At 39.5% G+C, this 26,780-nt stretch overlaps 1 protein-coding gene across 1 annotated transcript in view; it reads left to right on the plus strand.

The window, feature by feature from the left end:
* Positions 1 to 20,228: 20,228 nt before the first annotated feature.
* The window catches only part of LOC149845522 (putative voltage-gated potassium channel subunit beta), an 85,949-nt gene continuing 79,397 nt past the window's right edge, over positions 20,229 to 26,780 (plus strand). Inside the window, exons 1-2 of the mRNA XM_089995811.1 lie at positions 20,229 to 21,009; positions 23,616 to 23,756. Of these exons, the coding sequence (XP_089851937.1) occupies positions 20,404 to 21,009; positions 23,616 to 23,756 (747 nt within the window). The 5' untranslated portion in view covers positions 20,229 to 20,403. The remainder of the gene's footprint in view (positions 21,010 to 23,615; positions 23,757 to 26,780) is intronic.

Below are 26,780 nucleotides of genomic sequence, written 5' to 3' on the forward strand. Positions count from 1 at the left end.
TTGACTCTGCAACTGATATGAAACTTATGATTCCTTTTATCACATAAAGTGTGCCCTCCTTCTTACCATGGGCTACTACCGTAGCCCCTCTAGTGATCTTTTATAAGTCACCAACAAATGCACTAACATAGCCTGCCCTATTAAGTTGTCCCACGAGTATGAGACACCTTTTGAGATTGGGCACATGTCTCACATCTATCTGCTTCAGAATAGAACCATTGGACATGTTTATATGAACTTCATCTTTACCGACAATACTGCAAGGCTCTTCATCTCCAAGATAAACACGTCCAAAGTCTCTTTAAACATAATTTATGAGAATATCTTTCTATGCAGTGAGATGAAAAGAAGCACTAGAATCTACAACCTAAGATTCAAACAGTCCATCTAGAGACAAAATTAAGGCATCAATGTTAGAATCATCAGAAATATTTACTGAAGGGCTCTTTGCCTAAGGGGTGCTCTTTGTCTGATTTTTAAGAGTTATACAGAAATGTCTGATATGCTCCTTTTTTCCACAGTCCCCTCAACTATCTCTATTGACCTTGGAAGATCTGGATTTACATCTTGATTTGGATTGTCCTTGGGTCTTTGATTTATTTTGTGATCAGCCCCTACCCTCCATATGTAGAGTTGTCCCTCATCCTTCACTAGATGATTTTTTGTAGATCTTCTCGTTGAACAAAACACTTACTATATCATCGTACTTCAAATTTGATGACTCTGAGGAGTTGCTATGACTAGCATGTTTCAGCTTTTTGGTAGAGAAAACAAGATCAATAATGCGTGGATCTCATCACCGAAGTTGATGTCGATCGAGTTCAACTGATTGATGATGGTATTGAACTCGTTCAAATGTTTGACAACACTTTCACTTTCGACCATCTTTAAATTGAACTTTTTTTTCATCAAGAACACCTTGTTGGATGCCAATAGTTTCTCTTACATCTTGGCCAAAGCACTCATAAGGCATGCAGTCGCCGTCTCCTTTGAAATATTAAAAGCAACAAATGCTGCCAAGGCGAGACAGATTGTTCTAAATGCTTTCTGATCTAGGATCTCCCAGTCATCATCATTCATGTCAGCCGATTTTTTTTGGCTTTTCCTCTGAGGGATCGATAGTGATCTTTCTAATACAGGTAATCTTCAATTTGCATCTTCTATATTCTGAAGTTTGTCCCGTTGAACTTCTAAATTCTCAGCTTCCTATCTTTCATCGCTCCCACTCGAACCACCACCATTCTTTAATATCTGTTGTTGAAAACGATAGGCACACAACGGACAAATCGACAAACAAATAAACGAGAAGCAAAAAAAGAAGAAATCAAACCACACAAGCAACAAAGATTTATGTGGTTCAACAAGAATTTCCTATGTCCACGGCTGCACTGAAACCCTATTTGTTGATTCGTCGGTTGTGTGTCTATCATTTCCAATAACTTCTAGTTCTCTTGGGTGGAGGATTGTCACACGTGGTCTTCATTCCTTCAACAATGAACTTAAGTGGACTCTGAGCAATGGTCAGCACACACATTTTTTGCTAGATCCGTGGCTCTTGCCAAAACCTCTCATCACTTATTTGAATATGTCAATGGGCAAGGCGATGATCAGATTCCTTATTCCTTTAAGTGTGGCAGGCCTCTTCTATTGTGACCAAGGTATATGTCCCTTGATATCCCCTTGCATATTATGCATCTTCTTGTGAATGTGGACATTCAAGTTCACTCAAATCCCTTTCATGAGAACGTGCAAGATAAGGTCACCTTAGGGATAGTGATACTTTCTCCACCAAAATAACTTGGATGGTGAGTTGAAACACTCACCCCAAAAATCAACTTGCAGGCTTAGTTTGGTGTAAACAGCATGATCTTAGGGCTGCAATGTAGACCTCTCGGTTACACGGAGGTGGTGTAACCCTGGCCAGTGGGACCCTCCTCCAGCACAATGGTTGAAGATTCACATCCACAACATTTATGGTGGAAGATGCAAGTAGGGTATATGTAACACCCCAAAATTTATCCAATTTATTTTTAGGCCAATTTTTTTTTTTCAGATTCTTATTCGATTATGAACAGTTGATAATTCAGAAATTGCAGAAGAAGAAAAAAACTTCTTTTGATTTGTTAGTTAATTCACTAAAATTTTACAGGTTTTACAGTATATATGTCATTATTTATATCAGCAGGTTAATGCCCGTTAGAACAAGCCTGAAGAGATAAAGTGGACCTCATCAACAAAGGTTTGAAAGGAAGAAACTCAGTTAATGACCATATGATTGGCCTTGATTCATCAGTTATCAGTTATGGTCTTTTTGACAAAAGTCTTGTCTGATTTACCCCTATCGAGTTTAATGTTCTTGCTAAATTTTTTGCGACATTGGCCACTACAAAGTCGATAGACAATGGTCTAATATGAACCCTGATTGGGTTCCCTCTTTGTAAATTTGTTAATAGTCAGGTACAATCACATGGCACAAAATTTGTGCATTGAGCATCTGATTGACTCCATCGAGCCTTATGCCCCCATAACTGACAGGCACAAAATTTGTTCATTAAGCACCTGATCACCCTTCATCCTTAGGGCCAAGGCCTGATGGAGGGCAATCAGGTGCTTAATGCACAAAATTTTGTGCCATGTGATTGCACCCCATCAGGACTCCAGCTTTCTCTGTCTAAAAAAAACATCTTTGGCTTTTGCACGTGGACGGTTGAGTGAAGCCAACACCCCATCAGCACGTGGCAAGATCTTTGCCACGTCATGCCGACATGTTGGCTCGATTCCTCTCCAGATTTACAATGTTTTTGGCCAACGAAAACAGGCATGTCTTATACAAACCTTTACAATGATAACCTTGTTTGCAAAACCAACTCCTTTTTGTATTCAAAAGGAGTTTGGTTATGGAAGAAAAGGAAGTCCTGATTATGTGGGATTTCCAAGAACACCAAACTTTGAATGAGTGTTTGGAATTGGATGTACTTACTTATCTAGAAAAGTGGAATAAGCTGAGAAATGGAGCCGAGCACAGGGGATCGGTTCAGGTCTGGTTTGGTTTGGGTTTGGTCCTATTTGGTCTTACACGAGATTAGGGATGTATCCGTGTGGGTTTGGTCCGACATTAAGAGATCATGATCCATATGGTATGAATGGATAATCTCGTAAAGATTTCAATGAGATAAACAATTGGATCTGGTGATGGATCTCATGGCCAAGGGTAAAACTCATGATAAATTGGCTTATGGGTCCCCCTCAAGACAAGGAGAGCTTGACCTTTAGACGTTAACATGGAGTGCACCATGTCGCTGGTCTCATTACCTAACAACAAAAACAGATGGACAACTGACATCAAACTTACAGGTTTAAATGGCATTTAGATACAATTGTGGAAAAAAGTAAGTGCTTATGGAAAGAAGGTGCTGACCCCTTTATTTTAGGTTCAACTCTCACTGGGTGTGTGGGTGCCTTTAACTGGTGTGCTTATAATGAATTGGGTGTGGGTGACCCTATCCAGGGTTTTCACATTTTAGTTTTAGCATCTTTTTCTGTGGTGGCCTTTTTCAAACCAAATACTGAAAGAGACCTACACTTCAAACATTACTTTATATTCTGACTTATCTTGGTTGCACCAGGGGCGTCTCAAGAGAAGTTGAAGCCCATTTTTTTTTTCATTGTACATAAAAAATCTATTATTTATTAAAGGGTTGCACCTTGTTTTCTTAAATTCTTAATATCATCCTTATTTACTAATTCTTAACTCTACTTGAAGAGCTTCTTGTGGAGCCTCTGCCCTTCTACAAGCGAAACTCACCCAAATGGTGAAAATCAGCTCTAGCAAGGAACTTGATTACAACCTTGAATTCCCTCTCTTCTGGAGAATAATTTGAAGAGTCAGCCAAATCTAGTTCTATATATATATATATCAAGCAAACCATGCCACGTGGATAGCTTAGTTCGTGGGTACGAACGTGTATGCCATATACATAATTGTGGGCTCTGAGTCGATCCATGTTTCGAGAAATGCTATGTTAATGGTGCTCATGGTACCCGGACTCTGAAATGCATACAATGTATGTGAACCCGAGTCAGGTTCGGGATTTTGGAAATCCCTGTGGTGCGATGGCTCGCAGAGAAAAATAATGAGAAATAAAAATGTATGCATAATCTTAAGGTTTGCAAGGTTCTGGGTATACCTGAAAGATGGTATATGCTACCGGACCCCCTCGTGGTGCGATAATTTGCACATGATTATAAAGAAAAGGGTTAAATAAATCATAAATATAAAACTTTTGAGATTCTGGGTATACCTGAAAGACGGTATATGTTACTGAATTCTTCGGGCTCTGGGTATACCTGAAAGATGGTATATGTTACCGAACCCATAGTCTACCTTGAAGAAGGTAGGTGGTACAAGCTTCGTGGATGTTCTTGTTGTCGTGAGAGTTAGGCGTCTCACCGGGTCCCCAGTCCACAGTGTTAGGGGACCAGGACTACCAGTGTGTCCTAGGTGGTAAATCTAAGTCTTTTGAGAAGTGTATAGAGATCTCCATTATTTAGTATTTTGGTTATGTGAACTCTGATTAGTGTAGCTATTTTTAGTTGATGTAATGAATATTTTAAATGGATGAATGGAATTATTTAGTATTTTTCTATATCTCACCTGTAATGTGCCCAACTCTTTGTCTTTCTCATTTCCACTGTTTCAAAAAAAAAACAAGAAAAAAAAAGAAATTTTTTATCCAAAATTTTTACTATAAAAGTTGGGGCGTTACAGCTTTGTTCAAAGCACCCAATATGCTGAAAATAAGTCATCATTCATGACTGAGTTTAGATCCAAACCCAATCTAAGTTTATTTAAATTACATATTTAAGCACATGCTCATTAATGGCATATTGTAAATTTCACTTATTGTGTAATGGGTATTTTTGTACCCTAGTAATTGTAACAGGATATAACTAATGAGAAGCCAATACCGCAGCCCTCAATTGAGAATTTTGCAGCTCTCTAGTCTCTCTCCCATTCGGTGCTTGGTCTTGTATATGAGAGAAGAAACCATGATTTTTATCATGGTATCAGAGCCCCAAATCTAACCTTGAAGATCGTGATATTCTTATGAACATCCGGTAAAACTTCTTCATCTGGTAAAGCCTCTTCAAATCTTCTTCTTCTAAATCCAAGATTTTCTTTTGTCGCCTTATTGATTTCCTCCTTTCTTCTTGCCTTCAAATCAAATCATTCAAAATAACGTGTTTCTCCTTCTTACAAAATCTAACATATTTCTCTTCCAAAACTTGGATTTGTTCACGTTACCATATTTTTTATTCTCTATTTGCCTAATATTCTTTTTTTCAAAGCTTAAATAATTACGCAAATCCCTTTTCATATTGTCATATTAACATATTGATGATTCTCTGTTCACATTTTCATATTGTCATATTGTTGCACGTGATCTTATATATTAACAACTTAAATAATCATGCAAGATCGGATTTGAATCAATTGATCTTTGCATGATTTCAAAGCTTGAATAGGATCACGTCAAATACTTTTACAAGTTGATGACACATCAGATTCAGATCTAGAAGTGATCCTAGATCTGTCTTGATTAACTAATATCATATTTGGACTCATTCTTCTTTGTTTGTCTATATTCTCTCATATTATGAAAGAAAACACGTTATTTTCAACATAACATGCCTCTTTGATTGATTTTTAATTCAGAACAGATTCTTACTGCATAGTTCTAGTTTTCTGCCTCAGGTTTACCATACCAATCGATTAAAAAAAAGGCAATGGCAGTAGAGTTCTCTGATATTAAGTCTCTGTTCTGAATTTTATTAGAATTCAATAGTACTTGGGTCTTTGTCGTAAAGTCATTTTCTTGTTTCTTATTCCTTCTTATTTTTGGTTTTGATAGAATATGGACTCATTTTCTCACTCTTAGTCTGGACTTTCCTCAAACTTTCTTAGTCAACTCGTGTCTAAGAAACTGAGCAATTCTAATTTTCTAACTTGAAAGCGACAAATCATACCTTTCATAAGAAGTCAGGACCTTTCTAGACACCTGGATGGTTCTGTTCCTGTTCCTCCAGAGTTCATACCACAAGAAGAAAAGAATGGTGAGGGAGATCTTTCTATTACCTATGTTAGAAATTCAGAGTACATATCCTGGATGAGCGTTGGTTGCCTATATTACTTCTACATTGTCACAGGAAGTGCTTGTGGCAATTCCAAATGGCTGCTCAACAATGCAATTATGGCATCAATTGGTTCAGAGATATTCTCAAGTTTCTCAGGTCAGCACATTATTTTTAAAGAAAGAGTTTCAAATGTTGAGGAAGGACTCCATGACTATCATGGAGTACTTAAATAAAATGAAGACCATTACAGATCAGTTGGCCATCGTGGGATGCACAGTTAGTGACAAAGATATGGTATAGCAAACTTTGAGTGGGCTGGGATCGAATTATCATATGATGGTTACTTATTTGTTGTGTTTGTCAGATTTACCTACATTTGAAGATCTTTGTGCCAAGCTTTTATAATATGAGATGACCTTGAAGGGATTTTCTGAAGATACTCATGCTCAAGTTGAAGCACATGATGTCCTTGTCACAGGAGTTGTCTATGGGCGAGGACGTGGTAGGTATGATTTTTGGAAAAGAGGGGGTCAAGAAATAAATGGACAGGGAAGTCGTGGAATATTACCTACCCCCAATATTCCTCCCAATGGGCAGAGGCAAAGATTAATACCCACCTGTTTTTTATGCAATAAAAGGGGGCATATCAAAGCTAATTGCTGGTTTAATCTTTAAAATAGAGGCAAACAACCAGAGCCAAGAAAGCGGTCAGATAAATTGAAGAACAGTGGTGAAGTCAAGGAGTTGTTACTATCTGCTCTAGCTAAATTGAATTTAAAACAAAATGATGAGGGCACTTGGTATGTCGATTCTGGTGCAGCCACTCATGTCACTGGTGATGCTGGTAAGCTCCAAACTCTTGTTCCTTATGCTGGTAGAAATAGTATAGTCACTGGAGATGGGTCTCACCATCGTATTTCTCATATTGGAAACTTTGTCATTCCTATGTCTACTTCTTCTCTTGCTCTTTCAAATGTCATTTATGTTCCGAATATCAAGAAAATTATTGTTTATGTCTCTAAGCTTGTAGATGACATCAATGTCTTAGTTGAGTTTACCTATTTTTTTGTTCGTGTCAAGGACCTTCACACGAGGGAAACGTTCGCTGAAGGAAAATGACAATGAAATATGTATGTGTTCCAAGAGAATCCTTCTACCTTGAAGCTCACATCATCATCTTCTTCAGTTTCTTCTGAGAATGTTTTTAGTCTTTTTTAGTGTAATAAGATGAATCTTTGGCATGGTCGTCTGGGTCATTGTAGTTGTCGTTTTATTGAAAAGCTTGTTTCAAGCAGTCTTATTCTCAAGTCAAGTCTAAGTTTAAATGTCAATGATAAAAAATGTTCTAGTTGTCTTCAATGTAAGAATCATGTCCTTCCATTTCATTCTATTAATAAAAGAGCTTCAAGACCATTTGAAATTATTTGTTCTGATGTTTAGGGTCCAGCTCCAGTTCCCTCTATGTCTAACATCAGATATTACCTCATTTTTATTGATAGCTATTCTCGGTATACTTGGATTTTCTTTATGAAATGTGAATCTGAAACATTCAAGTTATTTCAGAATTTTCATTCCTTTGTTCAAAATCAATTCTCTGATAATATCTTTTGTTTTTAATGCGATAGAGGGGTTGAATTCTCCTCAAATGACTTTATTAATTTTCTCCAGACAAATGGAATATGTAGGCAGGTGTCTTGCCCTCATACACCTCAACAGAATGGGATTGCTGAACGAAAGCATCACCATATTGTTGAGAGTGCAATGAGCATGATGCATGATAGTAACCTTCATGTTACCTTCTGGGTAGAGGCTTTTCATTCAGCCGTTCATATCATAAACAGATTGGTGTCTTGCCCTCATAAACCTCAACAGAATGAGATTGCTGAATGAAAGCATCACCATATTGTTGAGAGTGCAATGAGCATGATGCATGATAGTAACCTTCATGTTACCTTATGGGCAGAGGCTTTTCATTCAGTCGTTCATATCATAAACCGATCGCCCATGAATATCCTAGAAAACAAATCACCCTACTTTTTTTTACATGGTGTTTATCCAAATTATCATGATTTGCGAGTATTCAGGTGTGTATGTTATGTTCATGTTGACAGTTCAATGCAACACAAGTTTCAAGATAAGACCTTGAAGTGCAGATTTGTGGGGTATGCTGATGATTATAAAGGGTTCATATGCTATGATCCCGTGAGCAAGCGTATCAAAATATCAAGGAATGTTGTATTTGATGAATTGAATTTTGACCATAATGCTAACACCCTTTCTGAAATTAAAGTTTATCACCCCTGGTTGAAATCTGATCTCTTTTCTAGTGTTGACGGTGTTTGCCCTTCAGAATGTAATCAAAGAGATGAGAAAAACATGTCTGATGTTGTACAAAGAACTCAGGAAAGTGTCATTTCAGATTCACTCTTGCCTCTCGAAAGGTATAAAGGCATTGTTTACTCTCAACGTGAGAAGCGGATTCTCCCCAATTCTGATAAGGAGATTAATTCTTCTTCTGTTTCTGTTCTATCCTCTGTTTCCAGAAGATCCACTCGACCCACCATCCTATTGATAAATGGGTAAGTTATGAGAATTTCACTATAGATTTTCAACTCTTCTTAACCTCTTTAGGTAAGGAAGATCAACCCACAATATTTTATCAAGCAATAAATTCTAAGTGATGGATTGAAGCTATGAATGAAGAAATGGAGGTTGTTCGTGAATGTGGGACTTGAGAGATTGTTCCCAGACCACATGATCGAAATGTGGTTGGATCCAAGTGGGTGTATATAATAAAGTATAAGTTAGACGATACTATTGAGCGATCTAAGACTAGACTGGTTGCCAAGGGATTCACCCAGAAGCAAGGACAAGGCTATGATGAGACCTTCAGTCCAGTTGTGAAAATGGGCACTATTCAAATCATACTATCATTGGCTATTGAGCATCAGTAGATTATCAGTCAACTGGATGTAAAAAATGCATTCCTATATAGAACTCTGAAGGAGGAAGTGTACATGGAGCAACCCACTGGGTATACAGAAGAGAACTCCAAAGAATATCTGTGTAGATTAAAGAGAGCTATATATGATTTGAAGCAAGCCTCTCGATCTTGGTTTGATAGTTTTTCTCTTGAAATAGAGAAATATGGATTTAGTCGATCTCTTCTTGATCATTTTCTTTTCATATTCAAATGTAAAGACACAGTTACCTTGTTATTGATATATGTAGATGACATAATCATTACAGGTAACTCTAATGAACATATTGTGCAGGTCAAAGAACTCCTGAACCACAGGTTCAAGATGAAGGACCTTGGTAATCTGCGATATTTTCTTGGAGTAGAAGTTGACAGAACTATTGAAGGCATGACACTTACCCAACATAAGAATACTATTGATGTTCTCAGCAAGGCAGGTATGAAAGATTGCAAGCCTCTAAGCACGCCCAGTGTACTTCATCAGAAACTCAGTTCCCAAGATAAAGATTTGTATTAGAATCCTACAGGATATCGCAGGATAGTAGGGATGCTTCAATATCTCACCTTTACTCGCCCTGATATTGTCTATTCAGTCAATCAAGTATCTCAGTTCATGCATGAACCGCGTATTGGGCATATGGAAGCTATTAAACGCATTCTTCGATATTTGAAAGGAATTATTAGGGATAATTTTTTGTATAGAAAGAGTATGAATGAACATCACATGCATAAACTTCTTGTTTACACAGATGCAGACTGGGTAGGAGATTCAGATGAGCGTAGGTCAGTCTCAGAATATTGTGTTTTTGTTGGCCTAATCTTGTCTCTTAGAACAGTAGGAAATAAAAGGCTATTGCCAGGTCGAGCACAGAAGCTGAATATAAATTAATGGCAGTTGCTACAGCTGAAGTAACATGGATCAGACATCTGTTGACAGAAGTAGGAGAATCAATATCTAAATGTATTCTCTTATGTGACAATCAAAGTGTCATCAACATGTCATTTAATCCTATCAACCACAGTTGTGCCAATCATATTGAAATTGATCGACATTTTGTAAGACAGAAAGTCGAAGAGAAGGAAATTGAACTAGAATTTGTTTGGACTGTTGATCAAGTTGTTGACTTGTATACCAAAGGGCTTCTCAAAGACAAATTTTGGATGTTGAAAGGCAAGTTGTTTATGGTTAAAAATCATGTACAACTTAAGGAAGGATGAAAATAAGTCATCATTCACGACTGGGTTTGGATCTTATTCAAACTCAATCCGAATTTATTTAAATTACATATTTAAGCACATGCTCATTAATGGCATGTTATAAATTTTACTTATTGTGTAATGGGTATTTTTGTACCCTAGTAATTGTAACAGGATATAGTTAATGAGACGCCAATACCGCAGCCCTCAATTGAGAATTTTGCAGCTCTCTCGTCTCTCTCCCATTCGGTGCTTGGTCTTGTGTATGAGAGAAGGAACCACGATTTCTATAGTATGCATAAGCTCACATAAATTCAGCTCCAATGCTAGTCCATTTTTTAATTAAGTGCTTTATATTCATTTAGAAATAACCTTTTATCATCCCGCATTTTTTATTTTTGCTACTTTTGTGCAATACAAGTAGCACAAAGTTGGTTTTCAGCAGCAAGACTGCAGAATGAAAATTTAGCAGCCAAAAAGTGTAGGTGGGTCATCGGCATCATCTCTCTCTCTCACACACACACACACATGGGTGCACACGCACACACAAGCATTTGATCACACTCACGTCTGAAGATTGGATGGTCCACATCATGGGGTTTACTTGAACTCCAATCAATGTGCTCATGATAGCTTAAAGAATTTTCACTTGAGTAATAGTTGAAAAAATTAAAATGTGGAGGACATTATAGTATGACAAGACAAAAAGCCTTACTTGGGTCCATGGACTCCATCCTCCACGTCCACGAGGTTGACACTGAATTCCTTTGAAGTGAAAGGAAGTACTCCAACAGTGTACAAACTCTTTCTTCCATCATAGGCAGGCAACCTCATCCCCAAACTTGATTCCCTGTACAGCTTCACTAGCTCTGTAATGCCCCAACTTTTTATAGTAAAAATTTTGGAGTAAATTTTTTTTTTAATAGCGGAAGTGTGAAAAAAACACAAGTCGGGTGCATTACAGGGTAAAACAGAGAAGTACCAAAAAGCATACCATTCATTAATTGAAACATTAATGTCATTAACTACATCTCATAACAGAAATGTAAATCTACTAATAATAGTTCAAACATAAAATACTGAAGTAAATGAGATCTCTTGACTATTTCCATAACGACACCCCGATGCTCCGATTTAGTTGTTACCTGAAAACAATTAAAGCAGAAGGGTCAGACTCCCGTGTCTGCGTAAGAAGCATTATATTTATATGTGGTGCTCAGTGTTCTGTGTACAAATAGTATTTCATTTAACTTAATTTATTTAATGTTTATCTTACTCTTACCCTGTGGGTACGCACACGCATAGACCTCGTAGCGGACCGAGACCATACAAGGGTCTATTATTTAATAACCCGTATGACTAGCCGTACGGATATCCAAAGGGGACAGTCAGTGACCGAGAGAGAACTCCCCAGTGGCTAGAACAATAATTAGGATGCACCCAGTACTTCTGCAGAAGACTTGGATCTACCACCTAGGACGCATTGGTAGTCCTGGCCCCCTAACTTCGGGGACTGGGGACCTGGTGAGACGCCTAGCTCTCACGAAAACAAGAATGTCCACGAAGCTTGTACCACCTACCCTCTCCAAGGTAGACCGTGGGTCCAGTAACATACACCATCTTTCAGGTGTACCCAGAGCCCGAAGAATCTGGTAACATATACCATCTTTCAGGTATACCCAGAGTCTCGAAGGTTTTTTTTTATATTTATATCATCTTTTAACCCCATCTTTATAATCATGTGCGAACTAACATACCACTAAGAGTCTGGTAACATATACCATCTCTCAGGTATACCCATAACACAATAAGCCTCATGATTAGGAGTATATTTTTATTTTCCAATTATATTCTTAGGCAAGCCCTCGCCCCATGAGGATTTCCAAAATTCTGAACCCGGCTCGGGGTTTCCAAACCTTGTATGCATTAAAGAGCCAGAGTGCCATAAGCACCATCAAAATAGCATTTCTCAGAATCATGGCTTGACTCGAAGCCCAGAGTTTAATCAAATTCTGGAACGAGGGTGTATGTACCCGCATCCTACACACCATGCCATCTACGTGGCGCACAACATAAATATAGATTAAAATATATAAATACATATATATATATATATATTTATCTATACATATATATATATATATATATATCTTTAGGCAAGCTCATAGTGAAAATCACCTGGCCTTCACTCAACATGTTGGTTGTCATAAGCCTAATTAGTGCTTGAATGGGGTCCAATCCAGCGGCAAATCGGATTTGGTTCTAGCATGTGGTCTATTTTTTTTTTAACTGGTTATGGTAACCATCCTACATCTCTGCAGCACACTTAAGTTAGTGTTCTGTTCTTAGGAGGGATGTGGCCTAGTTATGGTCGTCCCTCACTACTAAAAAAAAATCCACCAACAACCCTCGTATCTTAGGTCGATGAGAGGCATACTGTTCGTGGCTAGCACTGAACCGACCAGACCAACCCACTCTCAAACAGCCCAATAGGGCCAGGGAGGGTTTGTATTATTCTCGTTCAGGTCACATTTCATCAAAATCAAAATATAACATATATATATTTTTAATATGCAAATCTTGATATATAAAAAAAATTATATATGTGCAACCCAATCGTGCGTTGTGATTAAGTCTGTTTAAAAAGGTTTGTGTATCACAGTGACATTCATAAGTGTGTTATACACTATTGAACTATGAGTGTTGGTCATATATTGCAAGGTTCATAGTTTATTAAGTAATAACCCAACTAAAATTATCAGACCTAACGCCATAACAACAAGTAATCAGATGTTAAGTCAAGCCATACGTTTTCTAAATATTAATCCCATCCAAGACATGTGATAATAATGTGTGTAGGCCTATCTGTGTTTTGTTAATTTAGCCCCTTTTTAGCATATATCACAGTGACGTCCATACATGTGCTAACACAATATATAGCAACGACTTGGTTACAGGTTCTTAAAAAAATGAATCTTGTGCCCTAAATTGCATATGAATATACACAGCAATACCACAATTAAGTAGAGTAGAGTCTAAGAACTATGACTACGTTTCCCGGCTAGCTAAAGATTATTATCATTTTTTATTATTATTTTTGGTCCTCCATGAGATCACTGCCATGCTTATATCTGACTACTCCTATTAGGTTTAGATATCCCTACTTCATAGCCACACAAAAAAAATCTTCACACATGGTAATTCAGTAATAAATCAAATATGTAGTTATTAGTAGGGCATTGGACCAGAATAAAAGTCTACCTGTATAATCGTGACTTTATGAGATTGATAAAAAAAACAATAATAAATAACTAAATAAAAAGAATGCACCATGAAAGCACCTTAATAGCATAAGAGTTTAATATGAATCCACAAATAACCTTATGATCCCTATGCTATTAGAGACCATTCAATATGCAGGATCGTGGTCTAGTCTGTTAAATGCATTAGTATCAAATAATATATATATGTAGGTTCTGTTTCTTGAGCAGTTGTTATACCTAATATTTGCTACACAAATGTGACCATAACCCAATAAGTCTTGACCTACTTCAATTAAGGTATACAGAAAAATCTAAAGGTTGCTAGATCAATGTTCTAGCCTTGAAATGATAAACGTTTTATGGATCCATAAATCCAAGGTTATATCAGTCTCCATGATGATGGTTAAATATACGCAGACCTGCACCAATCCAAGTATACAACCCCTAGTTCCTCTACTGGGAAATACTTGTGAGGTATTTGGCAAAAGACGGCTAGACTAAAAAAAAAATGACTGCTACCAACTAATGAAGATGGTTCCATCCAAGATTAAACAAATGCGCTGCAGCACATTTGTGCTACAGGGCATCGAACACTCATATAAAGATAAAAATATCCCTTACATGTTCGAAGTTTCAACCGGCAAGAATGGTGGTTTCTTCTTCACGTTGGAGCAGCACACCACGTTGGCAATGTAGGTCCACCCGTCCAGCACTATGGTCGACCACCACCGTGAGAGAGAAAAAGAGACAAGTTTTGAGAGAGAGAGAGAGATCCAACCGTTTTCTCCTTTCTCACCCCATTTAACTTACTTCCCTACTTAGGGAAAGTTTTAGTTTTTTTTCAAAACCTAATTTCCAGCCCACCATTTTAGTGGGTGTTTGGAATTTCCAAAACTACCCCTCCCTCTTATTAGCAACATTATTCAAACTTCATTTTTTTTTCTTTTAGTGGTACCCTCCCCCATTTGGTGGGATTTTTTTTCTTGTTTCTTGAAAAAGAGGAGCTAAAACCACTCCAACACGTTTTTGGTGGGAGGTGGTTATGAGGTAGAGTTATATATATATATATATATATAAATAAATCGTCACTTTTCTGTGCAAAAAGAAAAACCGTGCACAGGGGGTTTTGAACCAAGGTCTTCCACCATTAGGGCAACGAACCCCACCACTTGTGCTATGTTGCTTTTCGTTGCAATGTGTATGAATTAAATTGTATTTTTCCCTTTCAGTTTCGTTCCGGATTTCATGAAAAATATAATGCTTTTCACTTCTACGTGGGCAATCCGGGGTTTTGAACATGGGTTGTGGCTCCACACAACCGTGCGTCCTACCACTACACCACACCATCACTCGATGTTTACTTTTGCAAGAAAATTCTATTTATGTCATATTTAGACGCTTTTCCTTGTTGATGGATTTCTTCCATTTTCAAGTGGATTTTTCACCCGTTGGTTCTAAACTTGCCCTCTCTTACCTTAAATGTGTTTCGGATCTCACGCTATTATCCCGAAACCATTTAATTTATAATTGGGTCTCATGAACCGGGTCGGATTATTGGATCTTGCCAAGATCCGGATCCAAATACCACTTGTGAGAGTTTGTTATCAGTTTCGTTCTAGAAACCTCAAGTCATAAAAATTGTACTGCCTAACTTAAAATCTGATTACTACACATAAATGCCCCTCTTTTATTCATTTAGAATTTCATAAATTTTACGGGTTTTACATCCTTCCCCTCTAAAAAGAAATTTCGTCCAAGAAATTTGTAATACATATTAATCAAACAATTGAGGGTACTTGTCCTTCATTGCTACTTCTGGTTCCCACATGCATTCTTCTAAGCCATGATGTCTCCATCTCACTTTGACTAATGGGATGATCTTATTTCGTATCACCCGCTCACTGCGATCTACGATTTCAATCGGTATCTCTTCTACGGTCAGATCTTCTTGCACACTGATGTCCTCAAACTGAATCACGTGTGACATATCTTGAATGTATTTTCTCAATATCGATACATGAAATACATTATGAATCTTGGCAAGTTGAGATGGTAGCTCAACTCGATAAGCTGTTTCACCGACCCGCTTCAATATCGGGAATGGTCTGACGTATCTAGGACTCAACTTTCCCTTCTTTCCGAATCTGAAAACGCTCTTGGTCGGCGATACCTTGACAAACACTGCATCTCCCACTTCAAAACTAAGTTCTCTGCGTCACTGATCCGCATAACTTTTCTGTCGACTTTGTGCTGCTCTAAGTCGATCTCGTATCTTCTGTATTTGTTCAGTGTAATGCTGAAGTACCATTGGCGACTCAACTATTCTTTCGCCAATTTCATCCCAATATACTGTTGACCTTAAAGGCCGCCCATACAGTGCTTTGAAGGGCGCCATGCCAATACTCGCATGGTAGCTATTATTGTAAGCGAATTCTGCTAGTACCACGTGAGTGTCCCATTTGCCTTTCCAATCCAGCATACATGCACGAAGCATGTCCTCCAGTGTCTGTATGGTCCTTTCTGACTGTCCGTCGGTTTGTGGATGAAAGGCAGTGCCAATCCAGCATACAGGCACGAAGCATGTCCTCCAGTGTCTGTATGGTCCTTTCTGACTGTCCGTCGGTTTGTGGATGAAAGGCAGTGCTGAACTTCAACTTAGTTCCCAATGCCTTTTGTAATTGCCCCCACAATCGTGAGGTAAACCGAGGATCTCTGTCGGATATGATAGAGATTGGTACCCCATGTAGTCGTACTATCTCCTGGATATACAGGTCGGTCAAACTTTCAAGTGACTGATTCTTTCTCATTGGTAGGAAATGGGCTGACTTAGTGAGTCGGTCAACCACTACCCAAATAGAGTCATGGTTCTTTCGGGTTCGCAGTAACCCCATCACGAAATCCATCATGATATGTTCCCATTTCCATTGAGCAATTTCCATCAGCTGCATCGTCCCTCCTGGCCTTTGATGCTCGCTTTTGATTTGTTAACATGTCAAGCACTTTGCGACGTATTTTGCAACATCCCGCTTCATACCATTCCACCAGTACCTGTATTGAAGATCTTTGAACATCTTGGTACTGCCTGGGTGAATGGTATACTTGCTCTTATGTGCCTCTGCCAATAACTCTTATCTGGTCTCTGGATCACTCGGTACCCATAGTCGATCCTTAAACCATATACTTTCATCCTCCTTGCGCTGAAAAGCAGTGTCTTCTTGCAACGCCAATGCCTCCATCTTCCCGTACTGCGAGTCTTCTTTTTGCTTAATCATGATCCGCTCTCGCAGTTCCGATCGTACCGTCAGGCTAGACAGCCTAAGTACGCCTTGATCATCGGAGAAAGGTCTCCATGCTGTGAACTCAGAAATCATCTTCCATCCAAGATTTACCAGGCTAGAAAGATTTCCCCCAGCCTTGCGACTAAGGGCATCAACAACAACATTTGCTTTTCCGGGATGGTACAAGATTGTAAATTCGTAGTCCTTGATGAACTCAAGCCACCTTCTTTGTCGCATATTGAGTTCCTTCTGAGAAAGCAAATACTTCAAGCTCTTGTGATCAGTGAAGACTTCAAACTGCTCCCCATATAGATAATGTCTCCAAACCTTCAAAGCGAAAACCACAACCGCCAACTCGAGGTCGTGAGTGGGGTAATTCCTCTCATGAATCTTCAGTTGTCGTGATGCATAGGCAATGACTTTGCCATGCTGCATCAGTACACACCCCAGTCCAGTACCAAAAGCGTCCGTGTACACCACAATCCGCTTCTAGACGGTAAGGCTAACACTGGAGCTGTGGTAAGTTTAGCTTTAAGAGTTTGAAAGCTTTCTTCACTTTTCTCATTTCATTCAAACTTTACCTCTTTTTGTAGAAGCTTTGTCATTGGCATAGTGATTCGGGAGAAGTCTTGAATGAATCGCCTATAGTAGCCAGCTAACCCCAAGAAGCTTCAGATTTCGCAGACGTTCTTCGGTTGTGACCAATTCATCACAACTTCAACTTTGGCAGGATCTACTGAAACTCCGTCTTTCGAGATCACATGCCCAAGGAACATGACTTCTTCAAGCCAAAATTCGCATTTCGAGAACTTGGCGTATAACTGATGTGTCCGGAGGGTTTCTAAAACAATTTTTAGATGTTCTTTGTGTTCATTCATATTTTCTGAGTATATCAGTATGTCCTCAATGAAGATAATGACGAAGGAGTTTAAGTATGGCCTGAATACCCAATTCATCAGGTCCATGAATGCCGCAGGAGCATTAGTGAGTCCAAATGGCATCACCAAAAACTCAAAATGCCCATATTTGGTTTGAAATGCTGATTTTGGAATATCCTCGTCTTTTAATCTCAATTGATGATAACTTGACCTCAAATCAATCTTAGAAAAGACTTTTGCTCTTTTCAATTGATCAAATAGGTCCTCAATACGAGGTAGATGATATTTGTTCTTCACCGTTGCTTGGTTCAACATTCTATAGTTTATGCATAGTCTCATAGACCCGTCCTTCTTTTTCACGAACAGGATCGGTGCTCCCCATGGAGACGTGCTCGGTCGTAAAAAATCACGCTCCATCAGCTCTTGCAACTGCTTCTTCAGCTCTTCCAACTCTGTTGGTGCCATCCGATAAGGTGCTCTTGATATTGGTTTTGTACCTGGCATCAGTTCAATCCCAAACTCGACTTCCCGCTGAGGGGGAAGTCCAGGAAGTTCCTCTGGAAATACATCGACAAAATCGTGGACAATTTCCAAATTCTCAAGCGGAGTTAGTTTTGTTTCACCTCCGATCATACCGACTAGGAAAACCATATCTCCCCGACGGAGATACTTTTGGGCCTTGAGGGTCGAAATAACCCATTTCTTGATTCCAGGCCTTGCTAATCAGAATTCAACTTCCGGCATATCCGGTGAAGACAGAATTACTTTTCCTTCTCTACAGAGGACTCTAGCATAGTGTTCAAAGAGCCAATCTATACCCAGTATGACATCGTATTCGGTCATATCAAGTATGATTACGTTGTGAGGTAAATTGTGTTCTCCTAAAATAACTTCTACTTCTGGCATGTAGTTCACACAAAGTTCATTTAATCCTATAGAGTTATATACTACTAGTTCTTGATTCAATGATTCTGTGGGAATTCTAAGTTGTTTTGCAAAATATAAAGAAATGAAGGAATGAGAAGCTCCACAGTCAAATAAGACAAGGGCAGCTTGACCCGAAACAAGTACGGTACCTTGCACAAGGTCCCCCTTCTCTAGTTTGTCAGTTGTGGTAGCATACACGATGTTGTTGAGGCTGCTGTCCTTCAGTGCCGCACCGTGCATCATTGGCTTGCTTCTTCCGACACTCCTTGATATAATGTCCCATTTTTCCACAGTAGAGACACCCTCCTGTCTCACGTAGACATTGTTGTCCGGGGTGAAAGCGATTGCACTTCTGACACCTTTGATTCTGTCCTGGCCTGAGTTTGGTGCCATTCTTGTGTCGTGGCTTCTTGTTCTGAGGGTGGAATCGCCTCCCACCAAACTTCTTCTTGAACTCGGGTTTTTGAACCCCGATTTTATTCTTCTGTGACCTTTGTCCCTCCTTCCAGTCATCATCAAGGAGAGTTGCCACCTAGATAGCCTCATCGAGGTTCTTGGCCCCCCTAGTGTATAGACTGTTCCTCAAACCCGCCTTCAAGCCTCTATAGAAGCAAAAACAAGACGAGGAATCCTTCTGCATTTGCCCTAATCTCTCTCTGTAGTGGAAGGCCAGAAGGAAAAGGTTGCGGTGATGGCATTGACGGTGGCATCTGGGGCCTCGGAGATGGTGACCCAGGACGGTCCCATTTTGAGCATGATGAACAAGCGGCTACGCGCCCACCGCAAGAAGTAAAACCGAATCGTGTAGACGGAGGAGAGCAAGGCTCAAGGCAAGCCCATTAATAGTGAGCAAGAGGAGGTCCTCCGCTCGAAGCCCGTCGTCGTTGCCCTCATCGAGGAGTACGAGAAGCTACGCCAGCCCCTCGTCGCCGCCCTCAACGAGGAGCTCTCCGTCTTCAAATCCCGCGAGGAAGCCGCGTCCGCCACTACCGCCTCCCCTGCCAGGGCCGAGGCCGAGGCCGACGAGGAGGTCGTGCACGGGCAGCCAGACGTGGCAGAGTGGCCGCCTTTGGCTTCCCGGGACCGGTTCGATGAGGCCATGGAGGATTTGCTGAAGCTGTTTTACTTAGGAACGCTGTTCGACATCAGGTTGCAGACCGACTTCACCCATCGGCCGTCGATGTTTTTTTTTTTAAATTGTTTTGCCAATCCTTGTTATTTTTGTAACAGGAGTATGTGAAACAAAAAGAACAGCGAATAATAGACGCGGCAGACGGCGATGTTTGTTAAAAAATATGATTTTTTGTGTTTTTTTTCCCGCGCGATGCGTGGGACTTACCGTCAAACATACCCTAAATCTTCACTTCATGTGACAAAAGGTAGACCTTTGTTTAGAAATTTATATAAAAAAATTCAGAAACGTAAAGCCTATTTTTGGAAATTAGAATTTTCCTTTTTTATTTTTCAAGAACGAATCCACGCTGCTCATTGCTCACCACTCAAAAAGGCACGAACTACCGAGGAATCCGATTTTAGTAGTAATTTATCTACAACAAAACCGCAAAACCTCTGCCACGATAAGGGTCAGCGCAGCAGACCTCTCACCCACCGAGACTCTGCCAGTCTGCCTTTCTCCTCTGTCCCCTCGCTGAAACAAAGCGTGGTCAAACACCTCTCTCCTTCTCTTTCTGCTGCTGCTCCTCATTCTTGATCATCATCATCATCTCTCACAGAGAAACGCCACCATGGGAAGAGGAGGATCAGGTACCCATCCGGCCACAGCCACCATGCAGTACAAGAACCTGGGGAGGACGGGACTGAGGGTGAGCCAGCTGTCCTACGGCGCGTGGGTCAGCTTCGGCAACCAGCTCGACGTCCGGGAGGCCAAGTCCATACTCCAGTGCTGCCGCGACAACGGCGTCAACTTCTTCGACAACGCGGAGGTGTACGCCAACGGCCGCGCGGAGGAGATCATGGGGCAGGCCATGAGAGAGCTGGGGTGGAAGCGCTCCGATCTCGTCATCTCCACCAAGATCTTCTGGGGCGGTCCCGGTCCCAATGACAAGGGACTGTCCCGCAAGCACATCGTCGAGGGCACCCGCGCCTCCCTCAAGCGCCTCGACATGGACTACATCGACGTCCTCTACTGCCACCGCCCCGACGCTTCCACCCCGATCGAGGAGACCGTCCGCGCCATGAACTACGTCATCGACCAGGGATGGGCCTTCTACTGGGGCACCAGCGAGTGGTCCGCCCAGCAGATCACCGAGGCCTGGTCCGTCGCCCACCGCCTCGACCTCGTCGGGCCCGTTGTCGAGCAGCCCGAGTACAACCTCCTCTCCCGCCACAAGGTCTATGGATTCCTTCTTAATCGTGTCCGTTCGTTTGTTTTTCTTTGGTTGGTGATGGCGATTTTGTTGTTGAATGTCGTTACATGTTTCTTTTTCGTGCTTTTTTCCTTCTTTTATCTTCTTGTTATTTTCTTATTGATTTGGGTTGGTTTTCGTCTCTCGCATTTCTCGCTTTTGGTTGATTGTAATAGATTTAGGTCTGTGATGGGGATCGAATGTGATCTTGTGAATTGGGATGGTGGGTGTGTTCGAATTTTGGTAGGAAAAGGGTAGCTGGTTTTGTTGGACTGATCGAATTTGGTGTTGGGTGGGGAAGATATTGGTTGCACGGGCGTTTGTGTTGCGGTGCCTCTGTTGTCCTTCTTCTCTGCTTCTTTATTCATTCATCTGCAATTTCTGAGAATTATTGAAGAATTTTAAGAGACAGATTGAAGTTCCTCTGAGATCCTCAGGCCTGCCAAACCGAATTTATTGTAGTGGAAGGGGCTAAACACTTTTGTTGCTGATAAGGACATCAATCGTTGTCTGACTGTGTCTAGGTCTACATAGTAGGCTAAAAAATAAGGACGTCACTGTGTCTAGGCTTACATAGGGCCTAAGTACGCATCAACTTTTGCATCTTTTATGTTTTTTCTATCTGCAGCTAATCTCTTGCGGTTCAGTTCTGCTTATTTTCTTTTTCATCTTGTTTGCTTTCTGCTGCACTTATTCTTACCTAATTGCAAAACCTTTTTTTTCCTCTCATTTCTTTGCCGTTGCCAACTGTACCAGATTGTTTTCCAATCCATGGTCATCTTTGTTTCATCTCCACTGATTTTACTCTTGGTTGGTGACTACAAGGAAGAAACTTTTTCCATTATTCTCTTTTGTTTTTTGAGAAAATTATTATCCTCCATTATTCTTGTGAAATTGATTATATTATGCATGCAAGGCCATGAGAAATGCAATTAAAGAATTGCACATGAGGTCTTATAATGATCAGACATTGGTCGGGCAGAGCAACATAATTTGAATTATGATATATGATTTAAGGCATGGAATATCAGTTCATGTGTTTGGCTTGGATAATGGGTTCAACGGTGCCCTTTATTCATGCTTATGTGGAAAAAATTCGCACTCAGGCAAATAACCCTTAGTGGCAAAATATGTTCCCTCGCTAGAGCTTGTTCATGTATTGTTTACACTATATAGATCATGAAATAACTTTATGCCAGTATGCAACAATGAGTGTAGTATTCTTCCATGTCTGCAGTGTACCCTTGATTGACTAGGCTGTTCTCTTTCTAGTAGGAGAAACACTCTATGTAGTTTTTGTGGTCACGGACACAGCTCTTCTTCATAATTCATTGATTCCACTGTTCATGTGGTCTTGATCGATCACATTCTAGAGGAGTTGCACTACAGCACTGCATCTAGCTAAGTATCTAGTCTAGGCAACTTAATAACTGTTGCCTCACGTCTTATATCATTTTTTGGATTGAAGGTTTGGCCACCACTAGCATAAGGTGGCAATTCAGGACGGCTTCAATTTTCGAATGCATCATTTGTCATCGTTGCAAGAAGCAAGACATATGAAATGTGACCACCATAAGGGAAAGACTTGTGGTATACCATCCGCCACTTCTATTGAATCTTGAGATAATGTTCTATCATCATTGATCCATATGATTTCCTTTACATGTGATGTATCTACAGCTAGAAGGGTTTACTGTTTGTGGTGCCTTCCATCCTTCAGATTGCTGAGGTCCTTTGATTGTCCTTGCAACCGTTGCTTTTTAATTAAGTTTTTACCTCAGCCACAGTAGATAGTCTTTGCTTTGCATTGTGTGTGCATCCTTCCATATTTCTCTTGATGGTTTTCATTATTTATAGTGTTCTGTGACCTATTCTCATGTTTTTCTCATTATCAATAATTATACAGTAGGTGGTAAGTTCATTTCTGTCTTAAGTCTTTCACGTGCAAATCCTTAAGGGGCATTTTATAACACCCTGGAAGCTGCCAGCCAGGATGCTGTCATACTGCCTGGCAGCATCCAATATGCATGGGTGTGACAATGGCTTCTCACCAAAGTGTGACACACATTACAAATGCATCCCGTTTTGGCAGGACTCCCATGCCCCGATGAATGAGTGTGTCCCACCATTCAAATGCCCTCTAAATGTAGGCTAGGATTATAAGTTTTTCATAATTGGAATCCTTTCCTCGTTTGTCTAATGTGATCATGCAGTCATTTGGAGCAATATGACAAAAATTAACTTACAATGTTGTAGATAACCTTATAGGCTTATACAAATCCTTAGAGAGAGAGATAACTGTAGGGCTAAATGCCCTTGTTATACTATTCTTCTAATTCATAGTTTCACAATTCTTTTGAAGGTTTTAGGAGGATATCTAACAATTCATGAGTGCTCTTAGCGCTATTCAAAAGTAAAAGAAAACCTTGGATATGCCTACATGCACACAAAACACACACACATGTTTATGTATTTATGACTTAGGTCTTACAAGTTCATTTTTTGCTGTGCCCATCTAGAACTTCCAGTGATTTTATGTTATGTTATATAATGCTTTTGTCTCTAAACATGATTTTAATATATTGAGGCAGGTTGAAGTTGAGTATCTTCCTCTCTACAGCACATATGGTCTAGGACTTACAACCTGGAGCCCACTTGCATCTGGAGTTCTCACTGGCAAATACAACAAAACTATACCTCCTGATAGTCGGTTTGCGTTGGAAAATTACAAGGTAAAATGTTGAACATTATGGATTTATTAAACTTTGAATCTTGGATTGCTAAGTACTAGTTATATCTGCTTTCAAGTTTTGTAGCTTATTTATGCACGAAATCGTGGAAATCCCAATTGTACAAGATAAGTATCTGCTAAAGCATCACTATAAATGTAACGCCCCGAAATTTTAACCCAAATTTTAGAGGAATTTTTTTTTATAACAGCGGAAACAAGAAATAAAATAAGGTTAAGCATTTCGAGACATTACGGTGGAGAGAAACCCAAGACATTTATTTCATTTCAATATCAATGAAAATCATCAGAGTTAAAATCATAAAAGGAACCCAAGCGATCCCTAGAACAATAAATCCAAAAATCTCGATCCGATGCCTCATCCCGCAGTCGCTCATAAACCCTATTCTTTACCTGAGAAAAATAGTAAATTGATTGGAATTAGACTACCACGTCTAAGTAGGAAAACTGTAACTCTTAATGCAGGTATATCATGAGTCCAGTATGAGATGTGGGTGTCATGGGTGATTTTCAACATATACATAAGCAAGTAAGCAACAACAGAAATCAACAGTCATATACAGGAGTAGATAAACAATTATGCAATAACAATAACTGAGCAGGTAAACAATTATGCAATAACAATAACTGAGCAGGTAAACAATTATGCAATAACAATAACTCAACAGGTAAGGCATAATATGCAACATTAATAAGCAAGTGAGGTAGGCGATGCAACAGCAATAACAATAACATGCATAACTTTCATGTAATAGTTCAATCACCTCGTATTTACCCATTTCAGGATTTCAGATCATTACAATTTCACAATATAAAGCATGCTGAAAAATATGCAAATGTCTCTTTAATGACTCCATCACAGTGATACCTAACTGCTCTAATTGATGTTTATCTTTTCTTATCCCATGGGTACACGTGGGCCAAGTCAACCATCTCAGAAGAAAACGTTCGGGGGTATATTATTCAAGGGTATTTTATTAACCCGAACATTTTAACTGAGATTGAAATCCCAAGGGAGCGGCCAGTGACCGAGAGAAACTCCTAAAGGCCAAAACCAAAACAGGATGCATCCCTAACTTCTGCAGAAGAACAAAGAGCTACCACCTAGGACATATTGGTAGTCTGGGTCCCCCCAACTCCGAAGACTGGGGACCAACGAGTCGCTTTACGCTCGAACAAAAAAACACGTTCCCGGAGTTTTGTACCACCTACCCTCTCCAAGGTAAGCCCGAATCTGAGTGGGTTAATCTTTTCATTTAATTATTTTCCCGAAGTACAGGGCATTCTCCAACTTCCTTCAACTACCTTAGCAGTAGATCCTAACCTTAGTCATATTACCAAGGTGCATAAACCATCCAAATCCTTTTTACATATTGTTTGCTTAAACCCACTCAAAGTGCTCCGGTGCCTTTAAACCAGTCAAGCACACAAGCCTCGGTACCTTTAAACCAGTCAGGCCATAAAAATTAAATTTAAGTTTCTCATCAATGTTATGGTTATTACCCAAAGTGCTTCGGTGCCTTTAAACCAGTCGAGCACGAATGCCCCGGTGCCTTTAAACCAATCGGGCAACAATACTATTTTTTTCATTTTCATGTGGATTCACATCATAACTTCGATGGTCTATGCATGTCCCTCAACACACTAGCTTGACATTCATATGTCCACAACCCACCGACCCATAGGTTCAGTTACCAGATCATCATTCATCGTCATTATTATTATTTATTTATTCTTCAATAGCAAATTGCCACAACGTACCATTAGGTTTTGACTTGTGACATCCCAACACAGGGTGACATTTATTAAGAGCTTCGCAAAACAAGCAAAGACACTGTTGGTGTCCTTTATTGAGCATGCAGTTTAATCTTTAGAGATTTGGAAATACAACTATATACATTTCTCCAAACACATTCTCATTTGAACATTCCACAAGATATACAACTTAGTTGTCATTTGATACTTTCAGCAAATATGTAGTGTTAGGCAATAGTACTTCAGAAAAATATATACAACTTATCATGCATAAGAACATTGGAGAATAAGCATCTTAATGGCCATTTGAACCTTCTAGATGATATACACTTAAAGGGGCATTGGAACATTTTAAGAAATATGCAATTGAACATCATAATTTATGCAGCTAAATATGCAACTACATCTCCACTGAATATGCAGCTTAGTAGTCATTTTGAGCATCAACTTCATATGCAGTTTAAAAATGCATTTTTAATCTTCCACTAAATCTTCAGTCGAACAACTTTACATGCAGCATAATATCTTGAACTGGAAATCACAAATCACCACATGGAAAAAGTCGACAACTAATGAGCAAATAACTTATATCAGTTCTGACATGGCAGCTAAATTAAAATCCAGACTTTCATATTATAAAAACCGACAACCACCAATTTCATATTCAATACATTTAACATTATTGATAGCCTGCAAAATAAAAACATAAATTTATCTATGTTAGGTAGTTAACAGGGAAATAATTGAAGTATTGGTTTCCTGCTGGGTTTAATAAGATTGCTTTTGGGCAGCAGCTAATGCTTTAATTGAATCAATAACAACCAGAATACCAAATCCGCATAGATATATGAATACAAGACCGCTTACGGCTTAAGGGAAAGAAATGGTTACTTCAGTTACAATTTTCCGCAGTGTTATAGTCATTAATTCATCCTCAAAATCTGCAGTGTTGGAGAGTGCATCATTGTTATTAATTTGTGTTCCTGTGAAATGTCTCACTAGTAATGGTTAGCTTATTAGAGGGTTTTTCCGTGATTTCCAACTCATCCTTACCATTAGGATACAGAAGACTTCCTAATAAAACAAATACAGAAAAAGGGTAAGGTATTCCCATAAGCTGTCTTATGATTAACCGAAATCCCTAATTTTGTTGTAAAGTTTTGGAAAGTAGTTCAACCAATTACAGGTGACCTGACTCTATATGTACATGTCAGTGTAATTTATATTGGGTTGTCTTCAAGGGTCAGAAGTT

Source organism: Nuphar pumila, chromosome 2 (genome assembly GCF_984573655.1).
Source record: "Nuphar pumila chromosome 2, dmNupPumi1.hap1.1, whole genome shotgun sequence".
NCBI lineage: Eukaryota > Viridiplantae > Streptophyta > Magnoliopsida > Nymphaeales > Nymphaeaceae > Nuphar > Nuphar pumila.